Source organism: Spinacia oleracea, chromosome 6 (genome assembly GCF_020520425.1).
Source record: "Spinacia oleracea cultivar Varoflay chromosome 6, BTI_SOV_V1, whole genome shotgun sequence".
Lineage (NCBI taxonomy): Eukaryota > Viridiplantae > Streptophyta > Magnoliopsida > Caryophyllales > Amaranthaceae > Spinacia > Spinacia oleracea.
Genome location: NC_079492.1, coordinates 57,898,275 through 57,920,967, shown reverse-complemented (window position 1 = coordinate 57,920,967; position 22,693 = coordinate 57,898,275). Strand labels below are relative to the sequence as shown.

The window sequence follows — 22,693 nt, the reverse complement described above, 5'->3', positions numbered from 1 at the left end:
ATGAAAAAGAAAAGAGAGAAATGATGGATGTATTGCTTCTTCCAACCCAAAACCATTCACGTGGTTGGTTCTCCTTCTTATGGAAAATTAGGTGTCTCCAATCTTCAAAGTCACCCCTTTTTATGGTTCTTTTATTATGAGTAATTTACAAAGAAAATCTTTATAAAGAAAGGAGAGGTCAACAATTAAAAGAAGGAAAAAACAGCTTGTATGAATTTCTTTGCACAATTTGCTCATGCAAGGAACAAATAGTGGGTCAACCACATTAGGTACCATTAAAAGAGCTTATTTCCCAAAAGCTATTTTTATCACAAAGTCAAGGTACTCTGAAAGGTATAACCAGTTGTACCATCTTCAGACTGCAGTTTCTATTTGTATAGAGTTTTGAAATATTGGATTAATCAACACTGATTTGAACTTTTACAATTATTAGAAGTACCTAAGCAAGAGTTAAAAAGAAATATTCACAGAAATTTTTTACACCAAAACAGTTTATCAGTCTCCATATTAACAAATTACGCACTGTCTCGATTCCAGAGATCCAGCATGAGCAGTTAGTAATGTATGGGAGGGTTGTAAGGTGCAGTTCCAGTATGATGTACATCAGCAGGGTAGCTTTCCCCAGGCCCTGAATATAGAATTCCATAAGGCGAAACTGCAAATATAGACACACCAAGAAACATAATCAGTACAACTTCAATGCTGAAAACTAACAAGTCTTATTTTGCTAGGTCCCATAATCACATAGGTCCCTATGATAATGATATTTCAAGGTGTTCGCGTCCCAGAATTGCTTTCATTGAAAACTAGTTTTGCTAAATATCAGGTTCTGGCCCAGTAATGGTAATTAGCAGGCCGGTGTAAATGAGTATAACAAAGTCAAACTAATATCTGGAATCTGGGTCCTTTAAAACTAAGTATCTCATACAAAAACACTCGTCAATAGTCGTCATTAACTGCAGAATTAACATGCACATCATATATCCTTACCCCCTTGGCCCTCTGGTAAAAAAGACGTAAAAATGATGTGCGGTAATGTACGAATAACAAAGTAAAGAGGGAGGAATCTAACCATAAGGAGGATCAAAAATATAGCGGCCATTCTGAAAGAAACCATTGCTAGGACCAGGATCGCTATAGCTTGAGTATGTTCTGGCATAACCACCTCCAGTATCCCCGAGACCAGGATTGCTATAACTTGAGTATGTTCTAGGGTAACCTCCATCTTCCCTGAGACCACGATTGCAGTAACTTGAGTTCGTTACAGGAAAACTATCCCTGGAAGGCATTACATTCAAACTCCCTTGATAGGGGCCGTAGGACCCAGCTGATGGTTCTGATCTGCCAGAAAACCCAGGGCTTTCATATCTGGTATTTACCTGTATCAACATTGAATATCAGTTTTTGTGTGTTGTTCACAAATGAAATAGAATACATAAAACAGGTAAAAACAAGAACACACATTTTCAGGAAGTAATAACTGTGATTTTTATTATTTTGAAACTGATCATAAAAGCACGGGGAAAATTATGCATGTAGTTAACAAAAATGTGTTATAAAGATAGTTAATAAAGTTTAAACACATTTGCGTTACTTAAAGTAAAGAGAGATTGGCAGGAAAAGAAAAAAAGAGGTGGTTACACGTATCTAGAGGTTCAAGAGACGGAAGTGGGTTCCTAGGTTTCAAAGTGTTCCTGCAACGAGGACTTGTAACGAAACAAAACTCATATACTCCCGCTGTATTTATTTAAGAGATACACTTGCCTTTTCCGGCCGTATTTATTTAAGAGATACACTTGCCATTTTTAATAACTTATCAACCCCACCATCTAATTAAATAATATATCTACACCCCACCCCCACCCCCACTCCCTAAAATGACATGGTCCCCACTAGTTTTGCTTATTAAAGTATCTACTCAACCCCACTTGTTTTATTAGTTTATCTCATTCAATTCTTTTTCTTAATACCCGTGCCCGGCCAAGTGTATCTCTTAAATAAATACGGAGGGAGTACCAAAGAGAAGAAAGAAAAGGGAAAAGAAAAGAGCATTCCATATAGTATCTCTCAACTCACATTGAAGGAAAATGGCTGCATTGACACCTCTGAACATCCTCTATTCACCTGCATCAACAAAAATGTCAGTTTCCAGTTCCATCTGCGTAAGTGTCCAATGAAAAAAAAGTAAAAGTAAAATCATAGTAAGACATGGTTAGAATGAATTAGGCTCTGAACTCACGTTGGCAGGACTTGTCTGCAAGCCAGGTTCAGGACGATCAATCCAAGAGATCCACGGCCCCAAATCTTTAAAAGGGTAAAATCAATGAAAAGATTTCAAGTCACTACAATGATCAATATCGAGTATGTCACATTGTCAATTAATCCACAATGGAATGAAGTAAAACGAACCTGTTTGGAGTCCTGCCGAGGGGGTTGAATATCCTGAACGAAGATATCCAGGGCCAGCTGACAACCTAGAATCTGAGTTAACAGAACTTTCACGGGGATATGGTGAATGATCACTCTTAGGGTTCACGTTAGATGACAATAAGAGGGCATGCTTCATCTCAACTAGGTGCTGCTGCGCCTCATCCCTACCGAGGTCTGTAAAGATGACCTGGCACTCAGAACATCATCAATTAGCAATTTTCACAATAAGATAAAGCAACACAGAATCTAACAGGCATCAGTTATAGAATTGTATAATATCTTGTTTTCAATATAAAGAATATTATGGAAATACTAAGGCTATTGACCAAACACCACAGACTAACAATTCGTAAGCCTATAACTAGTTTTAACATCTACATGCATATTTACCTGATCAAAGTACTCATCTGTTCCAAGCATGTCCTTGCTCATGGGCAGAACAAAATTAGCTGCCAGAAAAGAAGAAAAAACCATAAAGTTCACTTCTCAAGAGTCAAGAACAAGTGCAAGAATAAAAACAATCTACATGATTAGAAAGAGGCATACCTAACATATCATTAACTGCTTCTAAAGGTACTTCCTTTCCCATTTCTTTAAATCTTTTCTCACCGCGTACCTTTAGCTCCTCTTGCCTTGGGAAGACCACAACAGCAATCTAGTTGTATTTGATAAACATCGGGATTAACAAGTCCGAAAAAAATAATATAAACCATTTGCCTCAATAAAGAGTGTGTATACCTTGTTAAAGAATGCAAATGGCTTCAATTTCCTCTTTCGAGCACTCTTGTAAACATTAGTCTGATCAAAGATGTAATTCCTAGATACCTTGGAAGCCCTTGATAACAGAGTGTTAAAAATTCCAGTTGCTTGGTCCATTAAACGATCAAAACGTTCACCATAGTTGAACTTCCGCAATAAACCTGGAACCTGTGGCACATAAATATGTTAACACAAAAACAATGTAGTGTTTGTTCCAATCTGATCAAGGGCAACTGTAACACAAAAATGGGAAACAGGCAGAAATCCGGAAAGAAAAGAAAGCAACCTTCATCTGATCAAGGGCAAGGTTTGTTCCAAGCAAAATGTAGCGTTTTTCTGGATGTTCTTTTACCCATTTTTCAGCCCAAGTAGTCTTTCCGGAAGCTGGTAATCCCACCATCATTATCACCTCACAATCCTGTGGGTCAGAAAAGGCAGGTCCAATTATTGCTTTTCCATCCGTCACAGCCGAGGCCCATGGCCTGTACCCTTCTTCAGGAGCTAGTCCATCCTCAATGCTAAATTGCATCATAACACCAGTATTTTTAAGCAAAACATGAGGAAAGAGGGCTAATCCAAGACCTTTGGTGCCTGCATCAAAATGCTTTGCGATACCTAACCGTTTCCCATTTTTGGAGAACTCCAATGAAGCAAGAGGTTTACTTTCAAGATCCACTAAGCAGAGGATTGTATCACCAATGCCAAACTTTTCACCATAATCTACAAATTTGCTATCGGTAGAGAATTTCCCAGTTCCACCGTACCCAAAACTACCTTTAGTTTCACCGAGGTTGCCTACAGGATCATCACTTGTTGAAATGCCAACACGGCAAACATGCTGCTGGGGAAGAGGAGTGCCTTTCATTTCCACAGGCTGATCAGAAACGATTTTGCATCCAAAACAGTATTTCCCTCCAGTGATTCCGATGTTTGCCCGTGAACCGGACCAGCAATAAGCAAATCCTTTCTCATAAAGTGCGTGTCCTGTGATCCCATCAGCTTCAATATTGAAAGCTGTAAAGAAAAATGTAAGGCCTCATCAATATCAGACATCCTCATAAACTACTTGACTACATTCTTCCAAGTATCAAGAGTTTCCTCATTCATCTCATACAGTCACGACTCACACAACAGCATAGCATTTATTTGTCTGGATATTTAAGTAACAATGCATTATTCCACACTTTGAAAAGAAACACAAAGATTCGAGACTCATAGGTAGGAAATGAAACATTAGTAATAGTGCAACCTTCCACTGCCATCCTTCTTGCAGGAATTACATTGATTCAATTTAGCCACCAAATGAGATAAGTCTCTTAACTATTCATAAGTCCTTCCCTTATATTCCATATATATTTACAGTTTCCTATTTTAAAACACGCCGAGAAAGTCCACCATGAACCAAATATGTAAGGTGCTTCTTCAGTTGAAAAAAATTAACTACTTCCAAACTAATCTTAAAACCCTCAAATATGATTCTCATGTAATCGATTAGCTCAAACATGATTCTCAAAAATATGTCTCAAGTAGTTTGATTAGTAACAATGACCCTCGAATCCTCAACAAATCAACAACATCCAACCTCTTATATGATCAACAACATCCAACCTCTTATACTTGACATCTTGAACCATCACATGTTTCTACAAAATCACCTTCTCATACACAAAAATTTTATCACATAAAACCCTCCATCAATATGCTATAAAAATACACACAAATCGCTGAATCGTCCTCTATATTATCAGCACCACCTTCATACTCAATACTACCCAATAATTAATCTCAAGACAGAGATGATTCTACAATGCACATTTCTCCTTCCCCTAATTGGTCCAAGAGTACCCCTTTCTCTCCCCCCTCCCAATGTGCAAAAGATCAACCAAGTTTTTTATTTTACAGAAATTCAAATTGTAAATCAAGTTCATTTAGCATAAAGTTCTTTAACTAAAAATAATCGACACCCAGAGAAGTTCAAATCCAACAGTCCAATTTTGAGTGAAAATTAAGGGTTAATTCCAAATATATTTAAGGGGGTTACGAATCAAATACATTAAATCGCAAGCAAATTATGAACTAGAGCATTAATAAAAGAGTAACCCAAATGAAAGAATTAAACAAGAACGCTAAATTGAAGGGAGTTGAGAATGAGATTAATTACCCAAATCACAGTCTGCGGGATTAAGAACAACACGAAGACATGGAGATTGATCTGAACCGTTTGATGTTACGTTGTTCTTGAGTCTCTTTGCATGGTATTCTTCTTCTTCTTCTTCTTTTGTTGTCAATGGATGTTCGCGTTTCGTAATCGCCATTAAACCAAGTTTTTAAAGAAATGATTAGAATTATTTTTCCCTCAAAAAAAAATGCTTAGAGAGAATGAGAAATGGGTCTGGTTTAACCGTATAAATACTACTCCCCGTTCAAATTAAACCGACTTACCAATATTAGAAAGAAAAAAAACGAGTGGTGACGAATCTCATTGCTCCCTTCTTATTTTGTTGCCACATTTCTTTAAATCATGGTTGTCGATGTACATTTTGTTATCGTTAGTATCTATAATTATATAAAAGAAAATATTATAAAAAGTTTATATTTGAAAGTTTTAATAAAATTTCACATGACTGCATTTTACCTTGTATATAAATAACAAAATTCAGTCAAAATAAGATGTATCGATAGCATAAAAGTCAAATTGTATCAACTAAATAAGAACCGAAGAAGTATAAAAGATGGTTTGACGGTTTTTATTCGTGATCAAGTAAGAAGTATTAGTTAAACAAAGAGCAAATAGACATACTGCTTTTTTTGAGAAAAAATTATTTTAAATAATCCAACTTTTCGACGATTTTCTGTTAATAATCCAACTTTTGGATTATTATCTATTAATCCAATCTTTACCCCCAATTAACTTTTATTGCACCCAATTGGGCACCAACTCGATACAATCGGTGATATATACACGTGTAATGCAACCATTCTCTATAATTTGTTTTTACTTTTGAAGATACTAGGTATCGGGCCGCGCGCGATACCCGTCAAAATTAAAGGTGTTTTTTGTTTACGGAGAAGGGAGCGCCATCAATGTATATGTCTAATAGATGAAGTGAAATCGACATTGTTTTCAGCCATTTATAAAAGTGAAAGTGTATTAGCTTTTGAATATAAGATGGTACTCAAAGAAACAACTAAATAAATTTGCAATTGCAATTGCAATGTCTGCATTTTTTTATTACTACGCGAGTAGGTAGGAAATTATTGTTTCGGTATTAGAGTAAATATCGATTGGAAACCTCTACAAGTACATGACACGGGTAATATTAAGGCATTCATATTCTGTGTTCGCCATAGTTAAGCACTCTTTTGAGTTGTGTGACAATTTGAATCATTGTTGGCCTATACGATTTCTTATTGGATACATCTCACTGCGAGCTATACTATACTGTTTCCAAACAGTCTGATAGTTGTCATTCACATCTTGTCTCAGGCTTTGGTCTTCTTTTATTTTTTGATTGATTCAAATTCACCAAGCAAAATGATCTAGAAAGCACATGTGAATATTCTGCAACTTTTTTCCACATAATACAATGTTTTCTTCTTCTATATATATATATATGCAACAAGAGAATTAGAGGTGGGATGTATTGATATAATGTGTCTTTATATCCTATAATGCTATACACAATTACAAAATACAAATGATACCATTAAGTAGAAGATATAGAGGTGGGAAGTGCTCATAAAATTGTCCTCAATATTTAGAAGTAAAATGCAAAAAACACGATCAAAATCTTTCGTTTATGATATACTCCGTTAGCCGTTAGGTATTCTTCTCAAGAACTGAGAGTGCCGGTATCAAATAATTATCTTGCGCCACTTAAAAAACACCGGAATAATATCAGTTGCATAAAAACAAACTGTAATGAAAAGAATCTGTACAGCTCGAAACTTTCTTAGAGATTATGCTAGTTGATGATTTCTTACAAAGTTTTCTATTTTCTGGATATCTTCCAGAAGATTGTATAATCTTCAGCACTCTGGTGGATAGTCCATAATGGCGAAAATCTGATGGTATCCCTGAAAGGAAGCCCACTTCATTCCTTCAAAACATGCAAGAGTTCTGCTTGAACTAACAATATTTGGTGTTTCAAACTCTTACAATATTTTGCACATACTTTGTTTCAAGAGTTTCATTTTTGGTCATATCTCTCCTATAAACTTACAATATTCAATGAGCATAACTAATATGAGGGTAATTATAACTTTAGCAACACCGTCAACAAGTTTAGTGTCCCCTCAAAACAAGTAATATTGCTCAAAAAATACAAACAACCGGATATCTTATGTAGAAATCTCCCAACTATATTCTTATTTAAAGCTTGACTTAAATGGGAATTATTTTAGATTTTCCACTATAATCTTATTGAGAATGTGAATGATTTCAGATTTTCCACTATGATGAACAACTTAAGAACTACTAAGATTTTTCAATTAAATGAAAGCAGGCTAGCTAGGAACTATATCCCATTACAACATTGAAACACCAAACTCATGTTAGGTTATGATACATATGAACAACATAAATCATGCGGAAAAACCTTAATGTCAGGATACATATTAATTACACATAATCATATAATTAGTCTAGGATGCATACACTTTGTAGCGTGCCCTCCCTAGCTGCGCCCGAACCGAACAAGAACAAGTCTTTAGGACTCCAAGTGTCGTCCCTCCGTAGATAGTCCACAGCACGTCCGGATCCGCCTTAAGATTGACCAACTAGAATCGCCCTTAAGGTACTATTATTTTCGGCTAAATAGGCAAGTAATATGGCCGATTTTTCTGCTTAAAAATCCCAGCTTTTATTGTTTGAATACTTATTAAACTCTCGTATAAATTTGTGACCCTAGGCACATATTTATAGAATCATGGAAAAAGATTTAGATTCCTATTAGAATACTAAATTAATTAATTAGAATCCCTTTAGAACTCTATTTAATTAATTTCTATCTTCTAGGATTAGGATTTAATCATAGCTCGAATTCCGATAGCTTTAGGATTCGTATAGCACGCACACGAGCACGAGCACCGCACAGCCCGTGCGCATGCCTCGCGGCCCACGCGAGCTGCACGGCTTCGCAGCCCATTGCTCGCAGCCCACTTGGTTCCGCGCGTGCCATGCCTTGCTGGGCCTGGCTTTGCGCTGGGCCTGGCGAGGCTTTAGCATGTGGTTTGATGCGTATGGCTTGTTGGGCGAGGGCCTGGCTTCGTGTTGGGCCTTCGTCTAGCAAATCTCGTCCGATGCTAATTCGTACGATACGCTTCCGATTAAATTCCCGATTCCGGAATTCATTTCCGATACGAACAATATTTAACATTTCCGATTCCGGAATTAATTTCCGTTTCGAACAAATATTTAATATTTCCGTTTCCGGAATTATTTTCCGATTCCGATAATATTTCTGATTCTGACAATATTTCCGTTTCCGGCAATATTTCCGATTCCGGCAATATTTCCATTTCCGATAATATTTTCCGATACGTACCATGTTTCCGTTTCCGGCAACATCTACGACTTGGATAATATTATATTTCCGATACGATCCATATTTTCGTTTCCGACAATATCATCGTTTCCGGAGTATTCATTTACTTGCCTTTGACGATCTCAGCTCCCACTGAAACCAAGATCCGTCGATTCCGAATATCCATATATGGAGTATTTAATGCCATTAAATACTTGATCCGTTTACGTACTATTTGTGTGACCCTACGGGTTTAGTCAAGAGTAAGCTGTGGATTAATATTATTAATTCCACTTGAACTGAAGCGGCCTCTAGCTAGGCATTCAGCTCACTTGATCTCACTGAATTATTAACTTGTTAATTTATACTGAACTGCATTTATTAGACTTCATATCAAATGCATACTTGGACCAAGGGCATTATTTCCTTCAGTCTCCCACTTGTCCTGGACAAGTGTGCATTTCCTAATTCCTTTGTCGCTCGATGCTTGCTCTTGAACATAAGGTAAGAGTTCTCATCCTTATTACGTCCAGAGGTGTTTCTCGGTTTCACAGTTCAACTGATCAAATAAACAGATAATCATAGCCTATGATTCATCTGAGCACGACCATGAATTTTACAGTTTCTAGCTCTCCGAGTGGCCTTGTACAACTTTTCAGCATCTCATCCCGATTTATGGGAGGACAATCCCAATCTTGCGATCATGAGATTAGACTTCGTTTGATAGGTGATTACCTGAGCGTTGTCTTTATAGCCTCCTTTTACGGTGCGACGATTGACAACGTCAAAGTAAGCAGTTCTCAAACAAGTAATCTCAAATCACTCAGGTATTGAGGATTAGTGTCTAATAATTTTAATGAAATTTATTTATGACAGATTTTCATCTCTTACAGTAAAGTTTCATAGGTCTGTCCGATACTAGTCTTCCCAAAGTAAGTATATATGCAAATGATTACGACATTGCCATGTCCACATAGTTCAAGAAACAGAACTACTAGTCATCTTGCATTCTAGTCGTCTAACGTTTTCTATGCGTCCATCTTTATAGAAAACTCCGACCAGGGACCTTTTTCAACTTTTGACATTCAAGTTCACTTGATAGACATTTCTTAGTCACAGTACTGATCCTGACAGTCTATCTTGAATATATCGTCAAATTTGAAGGGACTCATCATTTAATACTAAACCAAGATTAAATGGAATATGAAAATACATTTCATATATGATAAATGTTCAACCCCAATGTTTTACAACCATGGGCCTCAAACCCATCTTTAAAACAGTTCATGGAATTCAAAGCTATGCTTGATTTCCAGTGCTAGCTACAACGTGAGTGTTGCTTCTCACTTGTTGCATAGGTTTAGTTATCATTCTTTGCCAATCTTAATATCCTTTCATCGAATGTTCTTCGAGATATGATGATAAGATCTTTTGAGTATGTTTATTTTGTGATCTAGTCTTTCTTGCTACATTAGCGGTTCTACGCATTTTGCAATGAAGAACCATTAAGTCAACAGAGATGTGATCTTCCCAAGTTCAATGAAGAACTAATTAATATAAACAACCCTGTTTATTGCTTCTTAGGCAATAAATAGTTTTACTTTAACTGTTTAGGTTGTTAGTGATGCTTTGTTTGGATTTTACTTATCCAAGCAGTTCATAGATATGTGGAAGACTTTCCAGCTGTATCTTAGAACATATAAATTAATATTTAATTTCCCACGCAACAACTCATGGTCTCCAATCCATGTTGCCATCTCAAAACACGATGCTCTATAGCTCGTCCTTGTCAATGGTTAACTCCAAAGGAATCTTGCTTGATCCTTTGCCAGTGTTTATGCGTGTAGCATCAATATTTAGCATATCTTTATTTCCTTGAATCAAGAACTATTCCTATGTACTTTTTCAAGTACCATAAGTACTCTTGATCTCAATCTAGTTGATCTTTACTTAGATCAATAGAGATTGGTATATGTTCGTCATGCCTAAAGTCATACGATACATTTTTGGCGATCCTCATATTATATCATACATGATAAATTCTTTTGCAGAATAATTCCCAATTGAATTCTACTCATGTAACTTTAGCTCATCTAGTTTCAGTAGATACTAAATCCAGCTAAATTCTTTGACATATAATATAGGTTAAGAATCTCACTTAGATCCTTTGATGTTTAACTTAGTAAATGCTTATACATAGTTTAAACATTCTTTACTTAGATGTTTTCACATGGGCCGAATATCTCCAATGGAATCTTTCGTGTTTGATTTAGTAAATGTCATTACTTAATCTAAAACAATATCATAAGATCTTTGTAAATAGATCTTTATACCCAGTATGTACTAAGTTTCGCCTTGGTCCATCATTGATGAATAATTTCAAACCTAAGTTATTAGCATTTGAATGTTTTTTCACAATAGAGAGATATGTGTGTGATACACATAGGACCAAATAAGTTTTATGTACTCCCACTAAACTTCTTATATATCTATAAGAATCATGTACATTTTATGAAACTAAAATACTTATTAGCTTCACTAAAATACAGTTTTAATAACAATTTGCTTGTTTAAATCTGTACTTAGATTTCATAAGCTAGCTTTCCTTTTCAAGTATTTATTTGGATCCACAAATCCTATGACATACCATGTACATAGTTTCTTCCAACATTTGATTGAGTAATTCGTTTTTGTCATCCAATTGCCATATGTACCAATATGCAATCATTGCTTGAATTATAGACTTAAGCATTATGATTTTGCATGAGGTTTCAACACAATCCACACCGTGAATTTGCTTGTAACCTTTAGCAACTAATCTAGCTTTGTGTGTGAACACAATTTCAGGTTTGATGGTTTTTATCCTTAAAACAAAATTGCAACCAATAGGTGTGAAACTATTCTTGCAAATTAACAAAATTTCAATTTTGTCATCAAAACATTGAGTATGTTTTATGGCCTTTAACCATTTAAAACATTTGAGTCTATATATGGCCTCTAACCATTTTAGGGAATCTGGGTTTCGTCATAGCTTTCTTACAAGTCACAAACTCATTAATCTACATGATAATAGTTTGACTGCAAGTTGTAGGTTTCTTCTAGGGGTGTTCATTAGCGGGTACCCGAAATGACGGGTACCCGCTCTTGCGGGTAGTCAAAATAGTGCCCCGTGACCCGACCCGCGAAAACCGGGTACCCGGCTTAACGGGTACCCGATTTTTACGGGTCGGGTTACAGGGTACCCGGTTACTTTAGCTTGTTTTCTTAAAAAAATTTTGAAAGTCCTCAGTGTAACATTGTAAACATCCATTAAATTTGACAAGCATTCCTGACTTCCTGTGTACAACCATAACACCATCTTAACATTTAACAAGCACTTCCAAAATCAACAGGTTCACTGCCATAGTTTGAGATTACCATCATCCCTTACATCTGCACATTGATACAAATTGTTAGTACTGTATTCATATTCATATTATCACTGCAAGTTCTTAAGAGTCCTTAATATTCATATTATAACTGCAAGTCCTTAATTTTCGGATTATGGTCTGCAAGTGGAAATTTGAATATTCAGATTGTACAACTAGTAATATTTAGATTATACAATCCAAAAGTACTAAAGTACTAATCAGGCTAATACTTGAAGTGTGCTGCTAAATTCATTGAATATACTACTCTAATAATCTATTATTATACCATTACTCTAGCTACAAATTTGATCCATGTCGTTGATGGACAAAAATTAGTTTCATTGAAGGGTAGAAACAAGAAAGGACGGCAAGATTAACAAAGGTAACATTAAAATACATGAAATTATCAACAAAATCTTATGCGACTCCCTCTATTAATTTACTTACATGATTTAACAGATTGCTATGCAAAGAGCTCACCTTGAAGGATATTATAGGCCGAAGAGAGAAGAAGAGATGTGGCATCGTTGGAGTGGAGAAGAGGAGACCGACACCATTTGACAACATATAAGATCTACTGGGTGGGGTTAGCCGCCGTTTGAAAGAGAGGGGAGAATGAAAGAAAACCTAATACCAGAAACGGTAGCAACCTCTACCCAGATTTCACTAAAAAAAATAATCTCACGGGTATTCGGGTACCCGCTAACAAGAAAATTATGACCCGTACCTGACCCGTATACCCGCAATTTTTAACGGGTCGGGTACCCGCCCCTAGAATTCCTGTTTTTTCTTAAAAAATACCCGGCTAATTTGAAGCGGGGAAGCGGGATAGCGGTTCGGGTTAAGCGGGTCGGGTATTTTTGAACACCCCTAGTTTCTTCGCTATCTAATAGAAGAATCGCATAGTTTCAGTGACCTGAACTCCATGTTTCTTCACTATCTAATAGAAGAATCTCATAGTTTCAGTGACTTGAACTCTATGCCTACTTGGGTATAGAACATCAAACAAATAGAATATCAACAGACACTTTGAAAGTTTTTGAATATTCTGTTCTCCTTGAAGCACTTGTAAAGTCTTCTAAGAGATGTCTATTCTTTAAAGCCACTTCTAAAGTCCTTAAGAATATGTGTTCGGATTTTCTGAAGAACTTCGAAAAGCCTCCGGAATGTCCGTTTATGTTTGTTGTTTGCCTCGAAGACTTTCGAGGTCTATTTTCTCCCACTTTTCATTTTGGAAACGAATCTCCAAAAGGATATTATTTCGAGCAAACAAACATTATGTACTCAAAAATTCGTGGTAGAAACAATACCCTTGTGTCTCATTTGAATAAATCACAATGAAACATATATCTATACTTGGGCCTTAGTTTGTCGAATGACAAACACTAAGCTCCCACTGAGTTTTGCAACTCTCTAGATATATTTTATGAAAAGTTATTCTGAAATTACTTTTCAATAGCTTTGACGAATTTGGTTTAGTTTGGTGGTAGTTGAGCATTTTGTTTTAGAAATTATAGGAAAAGTCTTTATGATTCATAATTGATCGAATCAAGTACTAATTGACTTCGATTATTCCAACGTAGATATGCAATATCTTATGGAGCTAGATCGTGAATTTACAACACACAATCATTGATGATCATTCTCGACTTAAGTAATCATCAACATGATCTAACCTAGATCTTTATGATTTCTTGCCAAATGGGATTTATACTTCTGAATCTTTGAACTAGCCAAACAGATTCAAACTTATATCACTTTGAGTAAATAAACCAATATTCACTCAAATCTAGGTGAAATAATAAAGTCATAAAATCTCTTTCTTTAGCTTTGAACTCTATCGTCTAGGTGTTCTAACAATAGTTCATATCTTTTGTTACTTTCAACAAGACTAGCTTGTCTTGAATTGATCTAAAAATCAATCAACTTTCAAAAGTCCATCAAAATAGAGCTTTTGAATGTTAACTTGTTGATATGGTCTAAGCAACAATGCAAAAGGTTTTTGGAACTCAAATCAAGAGATTGATTTGAACCTAGTAAAGTTCTTATTGTTAAAGAGTTGTTTGTTTTAATCAAGCATATTAACTCAAACTGTAAATGACCATTTCATTCAAATAAACAAACAAACAAACAAGCATTGTTTTTGTATTTCTGAATGTGAATCTTTCTGTGTTTGAAGCAGAAATTTAGATATGTTGATTATGGAACAAAATAGCCATTAAGTTCTAGCCTTTGAAAGGACTTAAAACAAACTAGATGACCCTACAACTAATGTAGCATTTCCATGCTTCATTTCCTACATGTAGGTCACTAATATGTAGCCTAGCTTCCATTGTTTGAGTTATTACGGAAGTAAGAACCTCAAGCGGTATATGATACTAAGGAAGTTTGATTGCTAGGACACTTCTCTTTAAACATAAACTTATAGGTAGAAACGGAATCGTAAATTCCTTTCATTTGTTCCTTGTTTTCCTATTTCTTGTACCCTTTCTTATAGTTTTAAAAATTGACTTCTCCAGTGCTGACTTTTATACTTTGTTAGACATGTCCAATGTCACTCCATCAAAGTTCTTACCATTTTATTTATGTTGAATATTCTTTTCAACTAGATGATCTTACCAGAAGTTTCTAAAGTTCTCTAAGCATCGATCTATTCGAATGTCTAGGGACTAGACTCATTCGAGAATTAAATGGACAAGGATATTTGGTTGCTAACCATTGATAAAGCTGAGCGTTTAAACTCAATGCTTTATGATCTCAAAATTACATTGTATTTTGAATTCACAAGCACCAATCGGTTTGCCATTCGACTTTGATACTCGAAAACAACCATAAAAGTCGTTAAAAGAAACGTACATTTTAAATTGCTCATTTTCTCTCATTTCCGTGAATCGTTCTTGGATTCACTACCAATCGAGTAAATTTACTATTACCTTTCTAAAAGGATTTAGTGCAGTGCAAGATTATAAACAATAATTAAAACATACATTGAAGCATGCAAAGTTTAAACATTTATCATGAGTAATAACTTGAAAATTAAAGCATTCATGCAATTTAAACAAGTCATTAGCATTTTATTCGAATTTATTGTTCCGGCAGGAGTGAATAAAATGATTCCAAGACCCTAAAACCATTGAAGAATTAAGCACATTATGTATTTTGACTCAATTCTAAAATCTTTTAGGTAAGCAAAAGCCTTTTGCAAATAGTCTAGAAACTACTCTTGGTTAATAGGTACGTCTAAGAACTTATTAGGTAAACCTATCGAATTTGCCACGACATAAAAGGACTCCTTACTTATATCGTTGAATTTCACGAAAACTAACATGTACTCACAATTATTTGTGTACCTTACCCCTTTAGAATCAATAAGTAACACCTCGATATGGCGGAAAACTATTACTAAGATTGATGTAAAGGTTATCCAAGTAAGTGTTATTTTGGCATAACACTTTTTAACTCAATTTTTAAGTTTGGAACTTAAGGTTCTTACTATGTTGGTTAGATTTTAAGTGAACTAAAATTCTTAATCATGCAACATAATCAAGCCACAATCTCATGCATATTTAAGACATATTTAAAAGCAATAAATAACTTAAAGCATGCATAATATAAATGTGATCTAGTATGGCCCGACTTCATCTTGAAACTTCAACTTCAAAGTCCGTCTTGAAAATGGATTGGAAACTCCGTCTTGAATTTCACCGTAGGAGGCGTCATTTTCTTCAAATAGGATAAGCTATAATTAAACTAATTACAACTATTTGATGGTACGCGAACCATATTTGAATTGAAAAACAAACTTTGGTGCATTAGACCAATTACATTCAAATTAATGGTACGCATACCATATTTTCTATCCTATTTGGGCCATACTAGTCACTTTCAATAACCTGCAAAACAGTACAAATACAATATATACCATTCACCTATTCATTATCATGAATGGCCCACATAGCTGGTTAGTAAACACATTGTTATGCATCACATAAATATTTGCAGCAATTAATCAAGGGCACCAATAATCTACCAATTATTCAGTCCTTATTAATTCTAATCAAGTTATTTTAACCTCAAAGGATTGTAGACCTAATCAAGAGTTTATGACTAAAAATGCTCCCACTCAAACCAATAACTTTATATGCTTTACTAATTTTAAACATAAAAATGTATTTCTAGTCTAACCGGAAACATACAAGTTTAATTAAAATTTAAAGCTCATATAAAATTATAATCGAATCCATTAATTTCATTTATTTTCAGTTGAATTAAACGAATTTAAATTAATTCAAGGTTTAATTTTAGTAAAATAATTAGTATAAATTAAAATTTATAATAATTATAATAATCAAAATTAAATCCCAAGAAAACGTTTTAAATTATTAATTTTAAAATTAATTAAAATTATTTCCGAACTGAAAATCTAAAATTAAAACGAAACGTATCAATTGTCGCAAGACGAGGCACTTGGGCTTGCGCCCAAGCCCCATCGAGCTACGAGGCCCCATGCCCCGTGCCATTGATGGTTGCACACGGCTTGCACAGCCACACCGCACACATGCCCTTCTGCCACGCACACACGCAACCTTGCTGGCTACGCTGCGCGCAGCTTCGTGCTGTGTCGTGGCTGCCTACCTCTCGGCGGGCCTGGTGTGTCGTGGCGCAGCACATCGCTGCCCACACGCATCTTGCTCGTCGCATGTGCTTGCCCATTTCCCTCGCCCATCGCCCAGCATGCACGCCTAGGCTTCGAGCCTTGTGTGTCGCCTAGCTTGTTGCTCGCTGCATTCGTACCGCACGGGCGACGAACTCCCTTGCTCGTCGTCGCGTGCCAGCTCGTCGTCGCGTGCCCGCACTATACAACACCCCTTAAGGGTAACACGTAGCTTCCATTGCTTTGTGCGTGCAACATTTATGAGCGCATTCAAAATTAATGACAAATTAATAAATCATATTAATTTCATAATTTTAGGGGTAAAATTCGAAAATTTATTAATCAATTAATTTCCGATTAACATGGATTCAAATCTAGGTCATAAAAATTTAAAATTTATCATAAATTAACAATTTTTATGGTGGTTTTTAATCATGGATACCTAATTAAATCATTAATTAATTATGAAAATCAAATCAATTCTAAATTATTCGAATTTCAACAAATTAATCATTATTACAAATTAGGTTGTATAATTAACAAGTCTAGGCATTCAAATTTGTTAAACATATACAGTAGGTCAATAAAAAATTCAAGATTTATCAATAAGAATCGCAAATATTCAATTTAACATCTTAAATTTACAAACTTTTGCGTTCGAAAAACTAAAACCTCCGAAAAGTCATAGTTAGGCTTCGAAAAATTTTAGAATGCCTTTTACATGCGGAATGGACACAAAAATAACTCGATTTGGATGAGTAACGAAGAAACTGCCGAAAAACTGCGTACATATAATTAAATAAACGCAATTTGCAATTAATTAACAATTACGAAAATTAATCACCCCTTTTAATTCTTTGCAAATTTGTAAAATTTAACCATGTTAAGCAATTTATAGATTATGCAAATAATAATAGGCTCGTGATACCACTGTTAGGTTATGATACATATGAAGAACATAAATCATGCGGAAAAACTTAATGTCAGGATACATATTAATTGCACATAATCATATAATTAATCTAGGATGCATACACTTTGTAGCGTGCCCTCCCTAGCTGCGCCCGAACCGAACAAGAACAAGTCTTTAGGACTCCAAGTGTCGTCCCTCCGTAGATAGTCCACAACACGTCCGGATCCGCCTTAAGATTGACCAACTAGAATCGCCCTTAAGGTACTATTATTTTCGGCTAAATAGGCAAGTAATATGGCTGATTTTTCTGCTTAAAAATCCTAGCTTTTATTGTTTGAATACTTATTAAACTCTCGTATAAATTTGTGACCCTAGGCACATATTTATAGAATCATGGAAAATGATTTAGATTCCTATTAGAATACTAAATTAATTAATTAGAATCCCTTTAGAACTCTATTTAATTAATTTCTATCTTCTAGTATTAGGATTTAATCATAGCTCGAATTCCGATAATTTTAGGATTCGTATAGCACGCACATGAGCACGAGCACGAGCACCGCACAGCCCGTGTGCATGCCTCGCGGCCCACGCGAGCTGCACGGCTTCGCAGCCATTGCTCGCAACCCACTTGGTTCCGCGCGCGCCATGCCTTGCTGGGCCTGGCCTTGCGCTGGGCCTGGCGAGGCTTTGGCGTGTGGTTTGATGCGTATGGCTTGTTGGGCGAGGGCTTGGCTTCGTGCTGGGCCTTCGTCTAGAAAGTCTCGTCCGATGCTAATTCGTACGATACGCTTCCGATTAAATTCCCGATTCCGGAATTCATTTCCGATACGAATAATATTTAACATTTCCGATTCCGGAATTAATTTCCGTTTCGAACAAATATTTAATATTTCCGTTTCCGGAATTATTTTCCGATTCCGATAATATTTCTGATTCTGACAATATTTATGTTTCCGGCAATATTTCCGATTCCGGCAATATTTCCATTTTCGATAATATTTTCCGATACGTACCATGTTTCCGTTTCCGGCAACATCTACGACTTGGATAATATTATATTTCCGATACGATCCATATTTTCGTTTCCGACAATATCATCGTTTCCGGAGTATTCATTTACTTGCCTTTGACTATCTCAGCTCCCACTGAAACCAAGATCCGTCGATTCCGAATATCCATAGATGGAGTATTTAATGTCATTAAATACTTGATCCGTTTACGTACTATTTGTGTGAACCTACGGGTTCAGTCAAGAGTAAGATGTGGATTAATATTTATTGTAAGAATTTGTAGATATCTGCAGCCCGTGAATTCCTGACAGAGTGACAGTAATATTCCATTGATGTGAAAAACAAAAAATTCGAGTTAACATTCGAATAAGATGCTACACAATCTACTTCATAGACGATTTTGAGTTAAGATTCAAACTGAGTTAAAATTCAAAAAGGGAACGGTCAAATTTTAATCATAGTTGAGAAATCTCCAAGTAAAAAAAATGGCATGTTTTAAGAGACTATGTAATTGTTTTTTAGTAATGTCACTAAGATAATATGCAAAGTGCAAACAAGTACTCTGTAAATTGTATAACCTTGAACCAGATTTCTAATATTGATATTTCTACAACAATTAGGAAACAAGCCTTTAAGCCACTCCTTTGCTGCAATATTTTATATTTTTATATGAACTTGATTGGAGAATTTGGGTTGTAGAATGTGTCAGGTCATTGATTCCCTTAAAGTTGGGTGACATATTTTATTGCTAGGAAGTTTATCAATATTGACGTACTCTGTTCTTTTTTATCTAGATCAAGTATTTAATTAGGAAAAATGTGTCACCAAGATGCATGCTCCACGTGGACTTCCATAAAGCCTATGATTCCATTCAGGAGCTCTGGTTTCTTGGAAGAAAATTGGTCCTTCAGCTAGTTCTTCACAAACATTGGTCCAATTTACAGTATTACACCCAATTCAGAATCCTCAGGTGTTCAGATAGCAATAGAGATTCTGGGATTTTCTGGTTTACAACTAAACTTAGCAGAGACAGGTAATACAAAAGCTTCCACGCATCATGACAACCATAAAATCTAACCTTATTCTTCTGTTTGATCAAAACCAAATTCTAAGTTACCGAAATCGCCTCATTTCATGACCTTAAATCAGCCCCCAAAAGGGAAAAATCTGAAAAGAGCCATTGAAAATCAAAATTCATATCTGCGCTCATAAGTATGATCATCAAAGTCATTCAACTAACTATATCTTACCCATTTTTAATTTTATCTGTGATCAAACAAATATGTAGTACAGTACTTCACAACATCAATTGATTGATGATTAAGAATTCGATTAAAAATCCTATAATTAAGATTTTTAGAATTCACCTTTCTCCCAAATCAAACTACCTAGTTACTTGAACGTGCATAATAATTAAAATGTTCAACATTGTTGGTCGAATTACGACAACTTAACCTTATAATTAAGAAATCAACATCACTAATCAGAAGAATACTAATAATTCAAGGATACCAGTGAAATTATATTCCACAAAGTTGCAGCAAATAGATAAAAATTCGTCATATTTTCCACAAAACAATAACATCATTACAACAGATATGGAATTTGCTAATTCACACACTACAATGAAAACTCTAATTCACAACAAAAAATTGAAATTCTCCAGAAAAAAGAGAGCATAAATAGATAGAGAAAAAGAGAGCTTACCGGTACGAGCTAGAAGACTGCGCGCAGAAATGGTGGTTGATACTGCTGTGAAAAAAGAGCAAGAGGAAGAATGAAAGTTAGGGATTTGCGACAAATGCAACAAAATAGAGTGAAGGATTGCAAACCTTTAATCAACCACGAACTTGACTCGATCTCTACCCAAGAACAGAAGGAGAGTGCGCTAGAAGAGGAGAGAGAATAGGAAAGAAAGGGGAGAATGAATGGGTGAGCGGCTGCCATCGAGGTCCAGGGAGGAGAAGAGAAATCAGAGAAGGGGGGCGGAGGAGAGAGAGAAAATTAGTTTGAAACAAAGGGGAAGTAAGTCGTAAGGCCAGAAGGTGACATGTGCTGAATTGCTGATGTAGGAAGGGAAGGATAATAGTTGAGTCGTACCATAAATAAGGGTATTTTAGTTCGTGCACTATTCTGACAAATGTTATTTTTTTCATGAAGGTTTTGAGGTGTGTTGTGGGTAGACCTGGTTATTAGACAGGGTAGTCCAAATGGATATAGGATTAGGGTCAAGTTAATAGGGCTTTTATTGGGCAGGGCTCTTATTGGATAGGGTCTTTATTGGACAGGGTCATTATAGGGTCAAACTTATACTGCAATTATTTTGAAAATTAAAATAGCAATGATACAAAAAATTACGTGTATAGATTCGTATTTACTTGTACTTGCACATGGCTCTTTTATTTTTCATTTTGCATTGCTCGTTTATTGACCCGCCCACTAATGACCCGCTATTGACCGGCGACCCGCTTTTGACCCGCCCATTATCGACCCGCTAAATATGACCCTTTCAATACCCGACCCTCTTTTGACCCGCACCGACCCTGACCCGCCCCGCCCGATAACCAGGTCTAGTTGTGGGTATTAATGAAAAGTTTTTTTTGCCATCTTTTGCCTTTTTAAAGGGTAGGGATATAACTTTATTTTGCCTTTTATTCTATTTTCTTTTCCTCCTTTTTTCATTCTGTTTTTTCATTCCTTCCTCTTTACTTCCTCCTCCCTCAACACCAAAAAGAAAACAATAGTCCGTATATGCATCATCTTCAACACTTAATTCCTACTCAAGACAACAATAATCGCAATTAATAACATCAATGACAACAACTCCAGCAACACCACCACCTCTTCAACACCCCCACAACACCTCCTAGCTCCACTACCACCATCTTAAGCCACCACCTACAACAGAACACCACAGGCCCCAAATTTATTTGTTTAAGTGTAAAACTTTTGATTTCATATGCTAAATTGTTAAATAATTTTTTTTTGATATTAAACACCAATTACTGTAATTCATGCCTAAATTCCAACAAAGGTTGTCTATATTTTTCCCAAATTCACTCGAAAAAAATTCTGAAATTTCTGGTGTGGGTACGACATTCCGACAAGTCCTGGTGGCACAAGTGTTGTGCAGCTAGGCTTGCTGGAGGAGGCAAGTTTGGTGGGTATGGTTGCGACGTCATGTGGTAGTTTGGGCGTGAGGAGTTGCAAATTTCTCTCTCCGTCTTCTCCTGCTTGTTGCGGCGGCAAAGACAATGAACTTGGTCGATTTTGATGAGAGGTTGGTTTGGTTGGGTTGGAGTTAGGGCGTCAATGAATGGAATTAGTTAGCGTGTTCATGGTGGTCGGAGATGAAGATGAAGATGGTGGAGATAGGGGGTTTCGAGGCTGGGCTGATTTTTCATGGAGGCAGAGATAAGATTTCTTGGGTGGGGTGATTTTGTGGTTAGGCTGGCAGTAGCTGGGAGGGGGGAGGAGGAGATATCAGAAAAGGGGTATGGAGGCAGGAGGAAGAAAGAGTTAAGGGGGAAAAAAAAAGTTGACCTTGTCTACCAGTTTCCAGTCATTTGAGTTCAATAAAAGTTAACGGGGTGCAAAGGTTGGATTATTAGATAATATGTAACACCCTAATAATTCCTTACCAGAATAAACCCTTTTTCCAATTCCAAATAAGGAATCACTAAAGGATTACCGCCACCGTAATAACGGTTAAGGTTATTTATCAAATTTACGCAACGGAATAAATAAAAAACTTAGAAAACAATAAAATATAGTTAACGTCCATACAAGTTGGAACCATTATTGTTTTTCATTGTCCATGGCATACAAGTTGGAACCATTATTGCTTTTCATTGTCCATGGAATTACCACTATCCTCACTGCTCTCCATGGCATTACCACTATCCTCATTGTCCTCCTCATCATCTAGGCCCACATTTGCGGCAAACTTGCCATCCTCGAAGCAGCTCTCAGCTACCTCCAGCATTGTG

General features: G+C 36.0%; 1 protein-coding gene and 1 long non-coding RNA gene across 2 annotated transcripts; both read right to left on the bottom strand.

Annotated features, from left to right (window-relative positions):
- Positions 1 to 322: 322 nt before the first annotated feature.
- LOC110805563 (uncharacterized) lies at positions 323 to 5,632 on the bottom strand. Its single transcript, XM_022011183.2, has 10 exons — positions 5,351 to 5,632; positions 3,476 to 4,203; positions 3,169 to 3,357; positions 2,977 to 3,085; positions 2,821 to 2,879; positions 2,410 to 2,617; positions 2,240 to 2,304; positions 2,077 to 2,124; positions 1,073 to 1,379; positions 323 to 655 (listed from the first exon to the last, which is right to left on the bottom strand). The coding sequence occupies exons 1-10, from the start codon at positions 5,502 to 5,504 to the stop codon at positions 555 to 557; spliced, it is 1,968 nt and encodes a 655-aa protein (XP_021866875.2). The 5' UTR covers positions 5,505 to 5,632; the 3' UTR covers positions 323 to 554.
- A 13,613-nt stretch (positions 5,633 to 19,245) lies between these two features.
- Positions 19,246 to 20,764, bottom strand: LOC110805565 (uncharacterized). Its single transcript, XR_002538049.2, has 3 exons — positions 20,537 to 20,764; positions 20,412 to 20,453; positions 19,246 to 19,871 (listed from the first exon to the last, which is right to left on the bottom strand). It is a non-coding gene; the product is annotated as an uncharacterized lncRNA (long non-coding RNA).
- Positions 20,765 to 22,693: the final 1,929 nt, after the last annotated feature.